A 17,009-nucleotide genomic window follows, 5' to 3' on the forward strand; every position below is an offset into this window, starting at 1 on the left:
CCTTCCCCCTAGAGAAGCAACAGGGGCATCACTTGTGACTCCCTGTGGTTGTGACATGAGGAATTGGAAGGCAGGACAGTTAAGTGACTTGCAAGGTTCCTGGTTTTTAGCACTTCTGTAATGAGGAACAAAGTCTTTATTCACCTGGTACCCATCGCTCCACATAGTGCTGGCCCTCAGGAAAAGGTTGTTACACTCCATTCATGTGTTGGGTGGAGAGATCCACAAAGTAGTACATTCTGAAATGATTTTTCAGCACACCACGGGATCAACAGAATCTGGAGAACAAAAGTCGTCCCTAGGCATTCGTTCCTCAAAATATTTGGTTGCTCGGGTTTTATTTTTATTAAAATTTATCTCCTTTCCCCGCTCCCCTCCCCCAGTCAGACTTCAAAAATTATACTAAAGTGATGTCAAAATTACTTTAAATTATGATCATAAATTCTTTTGAGAATGGAGATAATATATTTGGAAAAAAGAAAATCAGCAAAAGTGAAGCAACAAAAATATATATGTAAAGAAAACAAACTGTAATCTTTACACTTATGTTCATTTGGTTTTTGGCAAAAGTGCCAGCACAGCTCACTTGGGATAGAATAATCTTTTCATCAAACACTGCTGGGACAACATGCAAAAGTAACAAGTTCTATACCTGCCTCACATAAAACATAAAAATTAACTCAAACTCGCTTAAATGTGAGGGCTACAGCTCTTGGAAGAGAATACAGAAGAAGACTTAATTACTTTGAATCAGTCAGTGGTTTTTTAAATGTGACACCGCAAGCACAACAAGGAACTAAAGCGGGGAGAAAAAAGATTGGACTTCATCAAAATGTAAAACTTTCTTGCCTCAAAGCATACCACCAATAAACTGAAAAGACAGTCTATAAAATGGTCACCAGTGTTTGCAAATCTTGTATCTCATAATGGACTCGCATGCAGAAATATATACATGAGAAAGCTTGCAGCTCCAAAATAAAGAGAACCCAGTGTTTTTTGATAGGCAAAGGGTCTGAATCGACAGTCTCTGAAGAAGGTACACAAATGATCAATAAGCACATGAACAAATGATCAGAGTCCTCAACCTTGTTTTTTTTTTAATTGTCTTGGAGTGCAGTTGCTTTACAGTGTTGTGGTTCTGCTGCATAGCAAAGTGAATAGCTGTATGTTCACATATATCCCCTCTCTTTTGGGTTTCCTTCCCATTTAAGTTACCACAGAGTGTTGAGTAGAGTTCCCTGTGCTGTATTAATTACCTATTTTATATATAGTATCAGTAGTGCATATATGTCAATCCCAGTCTCTCAGTTCATCCCACTTCCCCTTCCCCTTCTGTATCCATATGTTTGTTTTCTGTGTCTGTGTTTCTATTTCTGCTTTGTAAATAAGGTCTATACTGTTCTTCTAGATCCTCATATATGAGTTAATAGGTAATATTTGTTTTTCTCTTTCTGACTTCACTGTCTATGACAGCCTCTAGGTCCATCCACATCTCCTTAAATGGCACAGTTTCATTCCTTTTTATGACAGTAATATTGTATATATCAGCATCATTAATCTTTAAACAAGCATAAATCAAAAGTACAGAAAGGTAACAATTTATATCTTCTGGAATGGCTATGGAAAAGACAGTTGGCAAGTATATTGGCAAGGATGTGGGCAGCTGCTTTGGAAACTAGGCAGGCAGTTTCTCAAAATGTTAAACATAGAGTTAGCACATGACCCAGCAGTTCTACTCCTAAATATACACCCCAGATTATTGAAAACATATTCTCAAACAGGTACATGAATGTGAATTATAATATCACCACTATCACCACAGTAGCCACAATGTGGGGCCATCCCAAAGGTTAATCAGCAGATGAGTGGATAAACAAAATGTGTTCTGTACACACAGAGGAATAGTATTCAGTCATAAAAAAGGAAATGAAGCGCTGACACACGCCACAGTGTGGCCTTTCAAAACACCAAGATAAGTGAAAGAAGCCAGATACACACCACCACTTGCTACATGAGTCAGTTTATAGGAAATGTTCAGAATAGGCAAATCGCTAGAAACAGAAAGTTGATTAGTGATTGACAGGGACTAGGGCAGTGACTGCTAATGGGTACAATGTTTCTTTTTGGTGTGATATAAAATGTTCTAAAATTACATTCTGGTAATTCTTTGACAGCTCTGTGAATATTGCATTATATACTTTATATATGGCATTGCATTATGTACTTTATTTAGTAAGTTATATTTGGCTGCACCTCGAGTCTTGAGGGATCTTGGTTTCCCAGCCAGGAACTGAACCCACCCCTCACAGTGAAAGTGCCAAATCCTAACCACTGGAACCCAGGAGACTCCCTGAATTATGTACTTTCAGTGAGTTGTCTGGGATATGGACTGTGTTGTTCAGTAGCTCAGTCATGTCTAACTCTTTGCAACCCCATGGACTGCACCACACCAGGATTCCCTGTCCTTCACCATCTCCCGGAGCTTGCTCAAACTCCTGTCCATTGAGTTGGTGATGCCATCCAACCATCTCGTCCTCTGTCATCCCCTTCTCCTCCTGCCTTCTATCTTTTCCAGCATCAGTTTCATTGAGGGATATGAATATACCTCAGTAAAACTTAGAAAAATGTATTCCATCATTTTGAGCCATTAGAAAATGACTAATAGTCTTCTGGAACTTTATATGTCAAACAACGTGCTAATGAAGTGAAATACAATTTATAATTTGGGGTTGATGGTGAGGGCAAAGGGGAGAAGTTATAAGCCCTAATGGGCACAGATGCAGACTTTTGTTGCAGGTGAATCAGAAATTGAGAAAAATAAAAGAAGACAAATTTGGAAATTTGGAAAAGGGGAAAAACAAACAGGGTGAAAGTTCATATACAGACATGAAAGTTAGCGTGCAGGAAAATTGACATTGAGGTACAGTGAGGTGTCTGCTTTTCTTTCTTCTTCTTATTTCTCATTGCAGTTTATTACAAGATACTGAGATATGCCCTGTGCTACACAGTAGGTCCTCGTCAATTATTTTATATATAGTGTGCGGACGTGTGACTCCCAAGCTCCTAATTTGTCGTTCCCCCTCGTTTCCCCCTTTAGTAACCGTAAGTTCTTTTTCTGTGTCTGTGAGTCTGTTTCTGTTTTGTAAACAAATTCATTTGTGTCATTTTTTAGATTCCACATATAAGTGATGCACAATTGTCTTTCTCTGTCTGACGTACTTCAGTTACTGTGCTAATGTTTGAGCACAGTATCCCTGTTGCTGCGCATGACATCATTTCAGTCTTCCACGGCTGAGTCGTGTTCCATTGCGTGTATGTACCGCGTCTTCTTTATCCTTTAACCTGTCAGTGGGTATTTAGGTTTCTGCAATGTCTTCACTCTTGTATTAATAAATAGTGCTGCTGTGAACATTGGGGTACATGTATCTTTTTGAATTAGAGTTTCCCTTGGATATATGCCCAGGAGTGTGATTGCTGGAACATATCTTAACTCTTATTTTCAACTTTGTAAGGAGCCGCCATACTGTTCTCCATAGTGGCTGTACCAGTTTACAACACACCAACAGTGTAGGAGGGTTCCCTTTTCTCTGAGGTTCTGTGTTTTTCCTCTCCTTCAAAGAGTCTTCTCTTGGTTACCACAGGAAAATTAGCTTACAGGACTTAGAGCATAAAGACCACTAAAGTGTACAGATTGAAGTAAGAAGTTGTTCTTAGTTTTAGCAGTGATTCTAGTTCAAATTTTTGTTGAGTGGCGAACTTGAGAAGGTATTAGTGAGTCATCACAGGTGAAAAACCATACCAATATTTAAAATCTTATCAAAGGCCAAAGACAGTGTTGAAATTAAGGCTCTGGCTGGTATACTTTGACATAGTAAGAACAAATACCAAAACAAGTTTTAAATAAATGTCAGTGATGCCATTATATCATACTAATATAGAGCATATTTAATATTATGTAATATTAGAAATTGTTACATATTTTTGTGTAATTATACTTTTTGTGGCAAGTTGATTCTTTCTAACCTGAAATGTTGTCACTATTATTGCGTTAATAAATATATCTAGTTTTTACATACCAAGGATTATCAGAAGAAATTTAAATCACTTCTTTTATTTTTTGACTGTGTACTATTTGTATTTTATACATTTGAAATAAAGCTAAATAATAGAAAGTGCCAGAATGCTGTTTTTTCGAGTCAGTTAGCATCATTCTGGTCCCAACCTTCAAGAATTTTTTTAAAGGGCAAATATTTATTGCCTGTATGTCCACACAGAAATTAAATAGAATAATATAATTATTGTCTATTCATTCACCAGTCCATCTAACATTAACTGAACCCACGTTATGTGCAAGGTACTGAGTAGGTAGAGATGAATTAGATGCAATCCCTGCCCCTAAAAATTTTCGACCTGGGAGTTCATAATAAGACATCATCTGTTAAACAATTGACCTTACACTTTTGAAGGTTAATTTTGGGGGAAGCATGTTTAGATCCCTTTAAAATCAAATATATCTATTTATTCATCCATTATTCAACACTTTATTCAGCATTTATTCAAAACTGATCTTGGCAGCTTTTCAGAAGTTATATACTTCTCACATCAGTGAGCTCCCCTTTGAACAGTTGATTTAAATGACTAAGTCACAGGCTTTATCTAACCATGTTGAGGTGGTCATTTTCCCACCAAGTTTCAGCATAAAAATGAAATTCTGAGTTAATTCAAGTTTAAAAATTCCCATGCTCGTTTATTAAACTTTATTTACTCATCTGAAAATATGGGTGTTGGATTAGATTACCACAAGATCACGTCTGGTCCTCCATATTCATGTGTGCGCGTGTGTGTGTGCATGTGTTTGCTCAGTTGTATCCGACTCCTTGCGACCCAGCCCGCCAGGCTCCTCTGTCCATGGGATTTTCCAGACAAGAATACTGGAGTGGCCATACTCTTATTTATTTATTTATTTATTTTTTCAATTTCCTGTCTTGTCCCTTTTGGCATGCCCAAAAGGCAGTAAGAATAGAAACCGTTTCCACTTTTCTGGTGAAACAGAAAAACTCCCATTCAGGGGTACACCTGGTGAGGTCTGAGGGTGCTTCATCCAGAATGACTAAAGGCCAGAAGCAAGACCTAGTCACACAGACAGCACAGGTACCACATTTGCTTACACCAGCATCATTCTGGAGAGTGAGTCCCACATAGACAGCACTTGATTTTTTTCATACATATATATGTTTCTGTGTGGGCTTGTGTGGGTCTGTATATGTGTTTATACATATATTGAACAGTTGCACAGAAAAACATACCTGTCATGCACAAAATTTAAAACATCAAAAGATACAAATGATACAGTGAAAATTTCGTTTCTCTACTCCCCTCGTTACTCCCCTCATGCCCCAGAGGGAACAAGTATCACAGTATTTCTTATGTGTCTTTCCAGAGAGGCTCTTCCCGGCACCGCTGCCAGTCTGTTCTTTTTCCTTGCAAAGCCAGGCGCTTTATTTCAGTCCGTTGTATATGAGTTGAGAGAGTGGCACTGAAATGTGTGCACTGCCATGTGTGAAATGACAGCTAGTGGGAAGCTGCTGTGGAGCACAGGGAGCTCAGCTCCGTGCCCTGTGGTGATCTAGAGGAGTGGGATTAGGGGCAGCGGGGCTTAACCAGGGAGGGGATATATGTATACATATAGCTGATTCACGCTGTTGGACAGCAGAAACTGATACAATATTGTAAAGCAGGTGTATTCCAATAAAATATGAAGTGTTCACATAGGGAAAGCAAGTGACCGTGGGAGGGATAGCCCGTGTCCATGTTTGTAAACTAGTAATGCTTGAGAAAGAGAACACGGCCTTGCAGTGCGCCAGGGCACCTGCAGTGTTGACCAGGGTGGGGGTGTGCTAGGTGTGGGGTGAAGTTGGGGCAAAGTTGAGGAGCCAACACAGTATGAAGTGAACTTTTAGAAATAAGATCATGTAATGGTTTTGTGATAAAAATACAGTTTTAAGGTAGAGCACGTTTTCAAGAGGTCTGCTGTGTATGTAAATGTGTATGCGTGCCAGGAGTTGGCATTTCTCTTAGCCTTCAGATGTGAATGGTTACCCTTGTGAAGCTTCAGTGAGTTGTCATCTATCCTTCCTTTGATAAGGATATTCAGTTGAACCAAATGTACATTTTTAGAGGAGAGTAGTTTTTTAATTCAGATTACAAATAATTCAGGTTACAAGGGATGTTTTGGGGGGTAGGGAGTGGGAGTGGTAAAGTTACTAAATTATGTGCATTTTATTTCTAGTTGTAAATTCCTCTAGTGAAGACATGTTACTTTCTTTCACACTATAACTGAGAACCTTCTTGGCTTAACCCACAAAGCACTGATGAATAACCATTGGCAATTTGTAACTAGTGAGGTTAATTTTATATCTAAATTAGTTGAGTTTCTTCATTTCTAATCTAAAGAATCACACAAAGTAGGTACAATGACTAAGAATGTACTCAGCATGTAGCATTTCTCAAGAGCTACTTAATAAAGTATCTGTGGTCAGTGTTAAAACTTAGGACTGATTTCAAAGAGTGGTTCCATTTCTCTGAATGTATCTTCTGGTGAAAATCAGCTCTGTACTAGGATGTTTGGCCCGGTAAATTTTATTTCTGACATTATTCATAAATATTAGAAACATGAAGGGAACCTCAGTGTCCAAAATGGAGTAATGTTACATTGATTTTGGCAGGTAATTTGACCTGAGATGGTATATGACAAGCTGTTATGCATCGATACATAAGGCTTTTAAGGGTTAATTAGTTGATAACAAGACACATTATTTACAAAATTATCTTAAATTTGAAAGAATAATACAAACCTCCATGCCTTAATTTATTAAAAATGTATTTGTGTGTATTCGGGGGTAATTTTTTTTTTCTTTTCAAGGTTTGTACAACAAATATACACTAATTCTTTTAGGATTATGAAAATACTTTAATCTTCACAAAATTGGTAAAGAAAAGAGTTACTGTGGTTGGGTTGCTTTTTTTTCTTTTTTTTCTTTGTAAGATATTGGTTTGGAACAATTTTCTTTTTAAATGATTTCCTTCCCTCAGATATTCTGAGGATCTTGTTACTTAGAAGGATTCTTGGATTTTAAATATTGCCAGTAATTTTTTCTTAATTCCGTTTTGTACCATCCTTTATTTTTTTTAATTCAGAAGATGAACATGGATAGGTAGTCATTCTTTGCTTCATTCCAATGGAATTTCACCCCTTTACCTGCTCAGAGAGTGTCATTTTATTGCTGGGCTTTAGAAATCTCACTGTAACTACCTTAGTTCACTTGTGTTACTCTCTCTCTTCCATGAGGGCACCTTTCAGTGCTTTTCCTAACTTAGGCTTTTGCCTTTTTTTTGTTGTTTGTTGTTGTTTCTCAGATTTGTTTTCTATTGTCAGGCAAAATAGTTGTTTATTGTTTTAAAATGATATTAGGTTTCCAAGTGAATCATTTAAGAGCCACAGAGAGACCTGTGGATCTTTGTTAAGGTGTGTGCTTAGTATTAATGACCTTAGTTTAAATGTCATAAGATGCTCGCTGTGGATTAATTACGTTGTGAGTAGGGACAAGTGCCATGTGTGTATGCCTGTTCTATGCATGTGAGTCGGTAAAATACATGAATACACATCCTGGCAGTTATATAAAATACAAGCCCCTCATGCGTGTGTCATGTGTTTGTGTGTGTGTGCATGTGTGTGTGTAATTATAATTCAGTGTGCCTGAAGTTCAGAGTCTGGCAGAGGCAGTGGAGTAAGTTGCAAAATAGCCCTTTCCTTGAAAAGAATGTGCTTTAGTACCAAACGGAACTCTTAATGTTAGTTTTACATTTCTATTTGATGGAGTCTAAGGTTATGGAACGACTGTAAAAATAATTTGTCTGAAAAACGTCTGGATGCAGAAATCTAACGGAGAAAATATTTGCGAATATGGTTCATCAGCAAGTACAGCAGATACACTTTTCTAAGCACCACGTGGCATGGATCAAAGCATCCTATGACCTGCATCCGTGTGGCCAAATCATTAGCTATTGATTGGGCCCCAGTGGAGGAGTAAGCCCTTTGTGTTCGTGCCAAGTTTTCTCCCAGTCTTGGTTCAATCATTGTAGGGGTAGAATCTTCCTGCTCCAGTTAGCTTTTTGTTGTTGTTGTTGTTAAGTTAATCATCTACTTGGATACATTTGTCTTTCTCAATTATTTCATTCTATATTCTAAATTATTTTATTGTACTCTGCTTGGTAAAATTAACTTGTGAAAAGACTGTACAGTTTGGGGGATGCTCTTTGTGGTAGAAGGGAGAGAAAAATTTTATAATGTTCTGGGGAGAATCTCAAAATCAAGTACAGTTTATAATTCCCACTACTACATGGTAAGTTCTAGCCTTTTAAAAAATTTATGTATTTTTTAATTGAAGGATAATAGCTTTGTACAATTTTGTTGTTTTCTGTCAAACATCAACAAGAATCAGCCATAGGTATAAAGTTCTGACCTTTTAACAAATCCTTTGTAGTCTGAGTAGAGAGGTCTATCTCTTAACAAAAGACTGTTGAGCACTTTTCAAATGTGATGGTAACATTTCTAATATTGGACTGTTCACATTTTGAAATTTAGCTCTTGCTTTGTAAGTAAAGTGTGCTGCAAAAGTAATTCATAAATCCTCGGGAAGAGGAAAGCACGAGCTGGTTTGTGTTCGCATTTTGGCGACATGGGCCGGCTCCTCTTGCCTTTTATGTCTGGTGGGATGGTTCTGGGCAGCCAATTCATTCTCTTGTCCTCTGTGTATTTTCTTTCAGTTTGTCCCATGAGGAGCATCCGCATAGCCATCCTCTGTATGGACACGGTGTGTGCAAGTGGCCTGGCTGTGAAGCAGTGTGTGAAGATTTCCAGTCATTTCTAAAGTAAGAATGATTTGATAACACTTTCTTCTTAGACGTAGCCATCACCTCCCACTGTTCATGCTTTTCCTCATGAAATGCCTCTTTGATGCAGGGTTTCACACCACCATTTTGAAGATAGACTCAAAATCACCATGTCTAGCATAGTCATAGGAATAGTTTTACAGATCTATTGAGTGTTGCCTTGTTAAGTGGAAAAGATTGATATCCAAGGGCAGTTTGATCCTATTCGTAAGATCCTTTACTTATTTTCTCAGAATGACAGTGATTAAGTAAAAATTGTTCCAGTGTTAAACATGTAGTAATTTAGTCTTTGCTTTTACTCACATCCCTCCATATTAAATTAATAACACAGGCACTAGCTAGTTTTATAAAATTGGTGTCAATTACTGGCCAATTACAACTTGATGATTGGGCCTCTTCTTTGTTTCTTCACAAATGACTTTACAAACATCCAGGAAAAGCTACCAATTTGATTCTTACCTTTCTGTATCACTGTTGGCTTTTGTTCGGATTCTTGTTGTTATAGGGAAAAGGATTCAGTTTAATTCCTGCAGTTAAAGTATGGCTGAAACTTGGGCTATCCCATTTGAATCTATACCACTGATTAAGCATCCCTTGAGTAAATGGTGTGTTAACCCTCTCGAAGCTGAAATGAGATGCTTCTGCACTACATCATAAGATTTCCTTCATATACAGTGCCTTGCCCTTTAAAAATATTGAGATGAAACTGCCCTGCATTATTGACATCACATAAATATATTCGTAGTATCATTGAATCATTGATGTATGGACTGAGTATAATACTGCATTATATTCACTATATTTATATATCATGCAGCAAGCAAACATATGCATGTATAAAACTCCTGTATATACAGGTGCATGATGGTTTGCAAACTGGGTGTTGGGGGCAGGCAGTGGGGAGTCTTTGCCTCTGACTTTTCTGTCTCATTCAAGCCCCATAATAGAGGTGGGCTGATTTACATGCAGGTCTCTGGTTTTGCAAGATCTTTATATTATTAGAACAATCTCAGTATCTATCTTTATGGACCCGGGTACAAATATGTTAATAAAGCCATCCTTAGAGATACAGTGTTACCTGCAAGCACTTCTGGTGAATATCATGTTTTTAACGAATGAATGGAAGCCTGTGAATCTGTTTTGGTGCTTTTCCACTTTAATATTTTACTTCAAGAGCATTATGTGGTCATTAAAAACTTAAGTACTTAAAATTTTTTAGAAAAGAGATAGTTAAAATTGTTTCTAAATATTAACACTCAAGAGCAGTGATACTTTATTTTAAATTAAGCAACAGCTCTTTACAATTATGATAATTCAAGTTAGTGCTACTGGGCCTTGTTCTCTCCTAAATCCGTTCTTGTAGAATCTCTGTTTTCTTATTTCCTAATCACTTGCCTAATTGTATTTTGATAATGAGAAAAAGATCTTGGCAGAAACATTTCAATTCTAGTTTCACTTTCTGTACCAATGCTAACTTTGATAAATATGTTGGTTTAATTTCACTCCCTTATAGAATGGCCAGTGAACATCTGTAAATATGATTTATTTTATAAAGTTTCTAGAACTATAGAATTACTGTCAACATTCTTATTGACTTGTTTCAGTTTTAGAGTCATTAGGGAAAAGGGCATTTTCCAATTGACCACTTAAAATTTTTTGTTAATAGGCAAAGTATTTCCCACTCAGATCTTAGGTCCATTTATTATGTGAGCTGATGTTAGGTGTATATATATGTGTGTGTGTGTGTGTGTATATATATATATATATATATATGTAGTGGGGGGGTGCAAATATACCTCCACGAAAAGACAACACACTTTCAAACCACATCCATTTCTAAAGAAATGGATCTGAAGGTCATCAGAGTAGAGGCTAGACTTGATTCCTATTAAAAAAAAGCCCATTTTTCTTCTAAGGATATTAGGAGTCTGGCCCTTGTATAGGAAACCACCCATTTAGTTTTCACTTTCCTTCATGTCCCTCTATTATTTTGTGTGGTTTTGCACATGACATGGCATGTTTGCTCAAAGAAATTGAAATGCTCACTGCAGTCCTGCAACTGTTGCTTCTTTAGTTCCTAGTACTTGCTTATTGATGTATGTTTGTCGGAATATTTACATTTGCAAGTTAAAGAAATCCAACTTAAATTGGCTTAAACCAAAGAAAAGGAGGGTGGTGTTGGGGGTTGATAATTGGCTCCTATAACCAGGAGGTCTGGTAATACAGCTGGCTGCAAGCGTGACTGGACCTGATGCTTCAGCAAGGTTATTGGAGTATGGCTTCATTACTCCTTAGCTCTGTTTTCTTCTGTGTTGATTTCCTAGTCAGGCTCTTTTCCAAGTAAAAGTAAAGAAGACAGATTCACCTGCCACAAGTTGATTGATCCCAGAGTGCATCTCTTTTTTCAGTAGTTCCAGAAAAGTGTTCTTTGCGGACTGTCGTTGGCCCAGATTGAGTAGGTGTCCTAGCTCTGAACCAGTCATAATGAGGCAGCCAGGCTTGAGTCACATGCCGACCTGCAGAGTGCAATAAATTGTTCCTCCCCCAGGGGCCACATGGGGGCTGGGGATGACAGACTTGGTTCCCAAAAGTAAAAAAATGAATCTTGTAAAGCAGCAAATGGAGAATAAATGCTGAATAATAAAACTGCTTCTAGTTCTTAGAGTTCTCATGGTGCTTTCCCAAGTTTACCCATTGATTGACAGTCTATGACAAATGCAGGATTTTTATATTCTTCCTCAGTGGTATCTTAGCTCTTGGAAATTCACAGCAGTCTTCCAGTTTAAGGCCTAGAGTAGTGAAAAGTAACTCTTGTGAGTTCACGTCCTTCGTGTGTTGGTTCAGTCTGAAGGGTGGTCATGTTGGCTATAGTGAAACCAGCTTTGGCATATGGCTTCTTGGAATGACATCACAGCAGTATCAGGAAGTGATGTTTGAAGCATTTCTCTCAAACTGCCAGATTTTGTAGACTCTGAAAGCACCTTTTTCCTGGGCCCACGAGCAGGACCTTGTCCCATGATCCCAGTTTAGAGGTATTCTCTTATAGTTTTAGAAAATTGATACTAGAGGTCTTAGATTTTCAAGACTCTCTTACTTAACACAGTGTCGATTGCTCTGCACTCCCTTTTGTTTAATCGCCATGCTGCATGGCATGTGGGATCTTAGTTCCTCAGTCAGGGATCAAACCACATTCCCTGCCTTGGGAGTGCAAAGTCTTAACCACTGGACCACCAGGAAATTCCCTGCTCTATCTTTGATTTAGAGGTTGCTTCATAGATTTTTTTTTCCCACCTATCTTCTAAATTTGAATTTTACACTCCCCTGGTATAGTCATAATTTGAAGTGCTTTACATATATAACTCAGTTAATACAGCCACCTTATAGTGATACTATTGCAGTATTACTCTCAAGCTACAGATAAGGATACTAAGGAACAGCAAGGTTAAATAATTTTCCCAAGGTCACACAGCTAATAATAGGTGGAGTCAAGATCTAAACCCAGACAGTGAGATTTCATAGGACTTGCTGTTAACTGTTATATAATAGCGCCTGGTTAGAAGCAGTTCATTTTATTAACAGTATGCTTACTGTGTACGGCAATAGGCATAAAGAAAGCTTTGAAGAAAGGCAGAATGGGTCGTGAAGCTAGTTGCTAGGAGTGTGTTATTTGAGCTCAGTATAAGCACGTGTGATTTGGGATGATAATAATAACTGCTCTTAGGGTTGTGAGAGTGAAAAGTTACATCATGTTAGGTGTCTGGTCCGTAGCAGGCACTGTCGAAAAATATTAGTACTTCTTTTCTCATCTACTTAAGTGTATTCTTAAAAAGAGAAATAATTGAAGCTATTCAAACATTGGGCTTCCCTTGTGACTCAGCTGGTAAAGAATCCACCTGCAATGAGGGAGACCTGGGTTCGATCCCTGGGTTTGGGAAGATCCCCTGGAGAAGGGAAAGGCTACCCACTCCAGTATCTGGCCTGGAGAATCCCATGGACTGTATAGTCCATGGGGTCACAAACAGATGCAACTGAGCAACTTTCAGTTTCACTTTCTTACAAGCATTTCTGACCTTGTACCTAGGGAAGAGGTTGTGACTGTGCAGAGCTTTAATATGTCAAAAGAGACTGTTCTTTAACATAATCCTTAACCATAAATTTCAGTAGAGTGTCCTACACAGTCAAAGGTGATCGTCGGACAGGGCTGGCAAACCCTTCCTGTAAAGGAGCCAGATAGTCGATATGATGGACTTTCACAGGCCACCCAGTCTCCGAGACAAGCACTCAGCTTGTGGGCACAGAAGCAGCCATAGGACTCTGTATGAGAAGTGGGTGTGGCTGCATTCTTTGCACCAGTTTACTGACCTCTGACCTAGGGTACTCTCTTTGGTGTCATTATGTTTTCAGCTGAGCCACATCCTTGAATTCCCTGGGCATCGCTCTACTGGCTTGTTTCAGGTCTCAGAATGAGACCTTTTTTTTTTCCTCTTCCTGAGGAAAAAATATCATAACTGTTGGTAAATCAGAACCAGAGATTTGACACTCTCCTGTGATCATTCCGCAGTGTTTGTTCCCAAGGTGAGGTATACCACAGGGCCCTTGATTTCAAAGATAAATACTGTACAAATAACCGTCCTGTTGGCTTTCCCTCCCAGCCAACAGAGGGATGTTTTATCAGAATCAGCAGATACCCAGTCTATTGTGTGCATTTATTTCCCTGTTTCTTCTCAAAACAAGTTGCAGTTTGAGTGTTTTTTGTTTTTTTTTTTTAATCTATCAACCGTAAGTTATCATGTGACGGTTGTGTTTGTTGGAGGAAGCCGATACCAGCAGGTACCCATGCTCAACTTCACTGCAGCCCGCCAGCCCTGCATTGCTTGGAATCCTCCGATAACAGAAAAACAAAAACAAGCCCAGTACCATCCAGATAGGTGAAAGTTCCGAGTGTGCTCCTGTCCACACCCCTCGTGGATCAAGTTTTTTGTTTTTTCTTTTTTAACCAGGTTGAAGTCAAAGTCCTCACCAATAAAAACAGGAATCTATACTTCTTCCTCTTTGCTCTTTGAAAAAGGGCGCATACTATTCTTCAGCAAGGTGGGGAGAGGATATGAAGGTTAAATCATGATCACATTTTCCTGTTTCTGACTTGGAGGGTAAAATCAGACACAGATCCATAGTTCCACAAATACCAGGCCCTCATGTGTGTTTGGGAAAAAGTATAATTTGGGTCCTGGCTTATTAGCCATTTGAAAGAAATTTTGTTTTTGTTTTTATCTTTTGGTTATTGCTTATGAAGAAAAGCACCATGCCAGACAATCAAAACCCAAATTCCTTTACACGTTAGTCAGATGTACATTACTTCTTAAAGCCAAAATAAATTTTATATGTCCTCTTGGAGAAGACAGGGAGGGAAATGTCACAAGAAAATGCCCAGCAGTGGAACTTTGACCCTTTCAAAAAGGTTGAGGGCTGGAGACAGCAGAGGACATTTCATCGCTAATTCAGTTTTTAACGGAAAAAAAATTTTTTTTCCTGTGAATTTCACTTCTGAAAACTGTGAAGAGTTTTATGTGCAAGAAACTCCTAAGTGCTGCTCTGTGATGTTTTCACAAGTGTTTTTATCATGGTAACATCTTGTTTACTTTAGTTCCCGGCCTAAAACTACTTGGAACATGTTAAGAAAACATTTCAAGAAAGCCTCGACAAAGAGGCTTTTGTTTCCGCAGCCACCGCGAGGCTGCAAGGATCACAAAGGTGTTAACTTTCAGCCCCTTAAGCGCTTCCACATGAAATTCCAGCACCGATGTTTGTGGTTTTGGAAAAACAAAGTGTACGTTAAAGAAACCAGGTATATGCTAATACATGTCGAAGGAGGCCGGATATCATAAATTGTTCGAAACCTATTCGTGGCTCTGGGTTTGCACGCCTGAACGTTCTGCAGTGAAATTACCTCTGGTGAGTACAGGAGAGCACGTGGAGGGGGACTAGCTTCTAGAAGGTGGGCATATGCAAATAACCATTCTCGCCTCTGCATTTCAATCTCCAGAACCGGGGGTGGGGGGTGCGGGAGGAAAATTTCTCCCATCAGTTCCCAGGCGACAAGTCTTGGAGTTTTGCACAACGAGCTTAATATGTTTATGGATTGACTTTCCCCCTTACGCCTTTTTGAGTTGGTTTGAGAAAAAGAAATATCAGGTGGTACCAAGAAACATTTCTTCCCCCTTAAAGTCTCTCCTTTCGCCTTTCGACATTGTTCAGGAGTTCAAGACCTTTCCAAGCACTGAGAGGTCAGAATGGCCTAAATGCCACAGCGCCCTCTAGTGATCTATAGAATGTTCAGTAGAAAAGTTGAGACAAAGTTTGCCAAAGACAACAGGCCCAGTGCCACCTCTTTGCTCAGAAAAAAGCAAGTAACATCGGAATGCATTTTTTTTTCTGTCAGCAAACAGATTTTAGTCAGAAATGCAAATGAAATTTAATTTTTCCTCATAGGCTTTGAAAGCATTTGAAAATTTTCTGTCTACCCAGTCAGTTCCGCACATCACTGTGCCTGTGCACCCAGCACAGTGTGTCACCGTAGAGACCACGTGTTCTTATGTTTTAAGTCGTTAGTTAGCCTCAGTGTTTCACGTGATCACTTCCGGTGTGTAATTATAAAGCATCACTGAAAAGATAGGGATTGTCTTCACTGCACACTTTTATTGACAGTGGCTACCATATTATGGCCATGTCTAAATGGTAAAATTTATTATTAGCAGTAGTGTCACAAAAGTCTGAGACAGCGATTTTCCTTTCAATAAAAGTAGTTAAAAACCTTTTAGAAAATCCATAATTTTGATTGCTGGTACTTCATAAATGTATAACTGGTACTTTTTAGCTGTCTCTTTAGGGAAAAATGAGTTTTATCACCTGCCGTACCTGGGTTAATGAAATTGTGTGTTGGAATTTAGCCAGGATGAAAGATGAGATCATTCCAAGACACTAATATTGGCAACAGGTCTCATAAAAAGCTCTGACTCTTGAGTGAAGTATCATTAGATTTTTTAAAAATTATTATTATTTTATTTAAACTGAGGGCTTTAAGTTAGTTGTCATCTCCAAAGTTTTGGTGCTAGTGAGATTCTCATTTCACCTCCCATTCAAAATCCAGTGACCTCAAAACCTGGACCGAGCCAAGAGAAACAGAGAAATGTCCATCAGTGTCTGGTCAAAGAGTTTCCTTGCTTCAGATTTCAGCTTCAGTTCCTGTTGAGCCCTTTACAAATCACGACTCTCAGCTCAAAATTGAAATAATGCTGCCTTTTTCCCCGTGTTCCTCCTGTGTTTGATTGTTTGTGGATATTAGCTGTCCAGGAAATCCCATACTTACAGATATAAATCCAGAATGATCTTGTTTTTCCGCAGCCAGCCCAGGATGTATTAGACAGTTATGATGATTTGTTAATTTGGGTGACCTGTATTTATTTTATGTGTGCTGTGTTCTTTGAGGGTGGAATCAGCTGTTGAAATAGTCTCGTCTCTCACACACAGTAAGGAAGTGCCCTTCTTTTTCTTTTCTGCTTTGGGTTTTCTTGCTTTATTTTTGGAAGGTGTTTTTTTTTTTTTTTTTTTTTTTTTAATCTCTTAGTGTCTGTTCTTTGTGCGCTTCTCCATATGGCTGTCAGCAAGAGATAGATTGTGCCTGATAGACTTGAACTCACCCCCGTCAGGGCCTGTATTTGACGATGTGGGAATAGGGCCACCTATCCAGACATGTTTTTGAGCTGTAATGTATCTTGACTCTGTAATTCTCTTCTCATTTTCGTGGTGGTATACCTTTCCCTGAAATAACGTATTAATCCTCAGATTTAATATGTGTTTAGGTGGTATTCTGCCAATAACAGATAAGAAATTATATTATAGTCTTGAAGGAGAATACAAATCACCAAGGTTAGCTTGATTTCTTTCTCCCACTCACTACCTACCTTCATAAGGGGGATTCCTTAGGATTCTTTTTTTTTTTCCTTAATGAGGTATTTGTTTCCACCTCTGATTCTATTTCTGTTCACGGAGACCCACTG

General features: G+C 38.5%; 1 protein-coding gene across 50 annotated transcripts in view; it reads left to right on the forward strand.

Moving 5' to 3' along the window:
- Positions 1–17,009, forward strand: part of FOXP1 (forkhead box P1) — a 721,956-nt gene that overhangs the window by 656,519 nt on the left and 48,428 nt on the right. For all 50 annotated transcript variants that reach the window (XR_015151275.1, XR_015151276.1, XM_086366737.1 and 47 more), the window contains one exon: positions 8,827–8,931. Coding sequence is in view for 48 of the 50 variants with exons in the window: in XM_086366737.1 (XP_086222863.1) it covers positions 8,827–8,931 (105 nt within the window). In the remaining 2 variants the exon portion in view is untranslated. The remainder of the gene's footprint in view (positions 1–8,826; positions 8,932–17,009) is intronic.

The sequence above is a fragment of the Bos grunniens genome, chromosome 22 (assembly GCF_055505025.1).
Source record: "Bos grunniens cultivar Pamir isolate PY7600 chromosome 22, Bosgru_T2T1.0, whole genome shotgun sequence".
In the NCBI taxonomy this organism is placed as follows: Eukaryota; Metazoa; Chordata; class Mammalia; order Artiodactyla; family Bovidae; genus Bos; species Bos grunniens.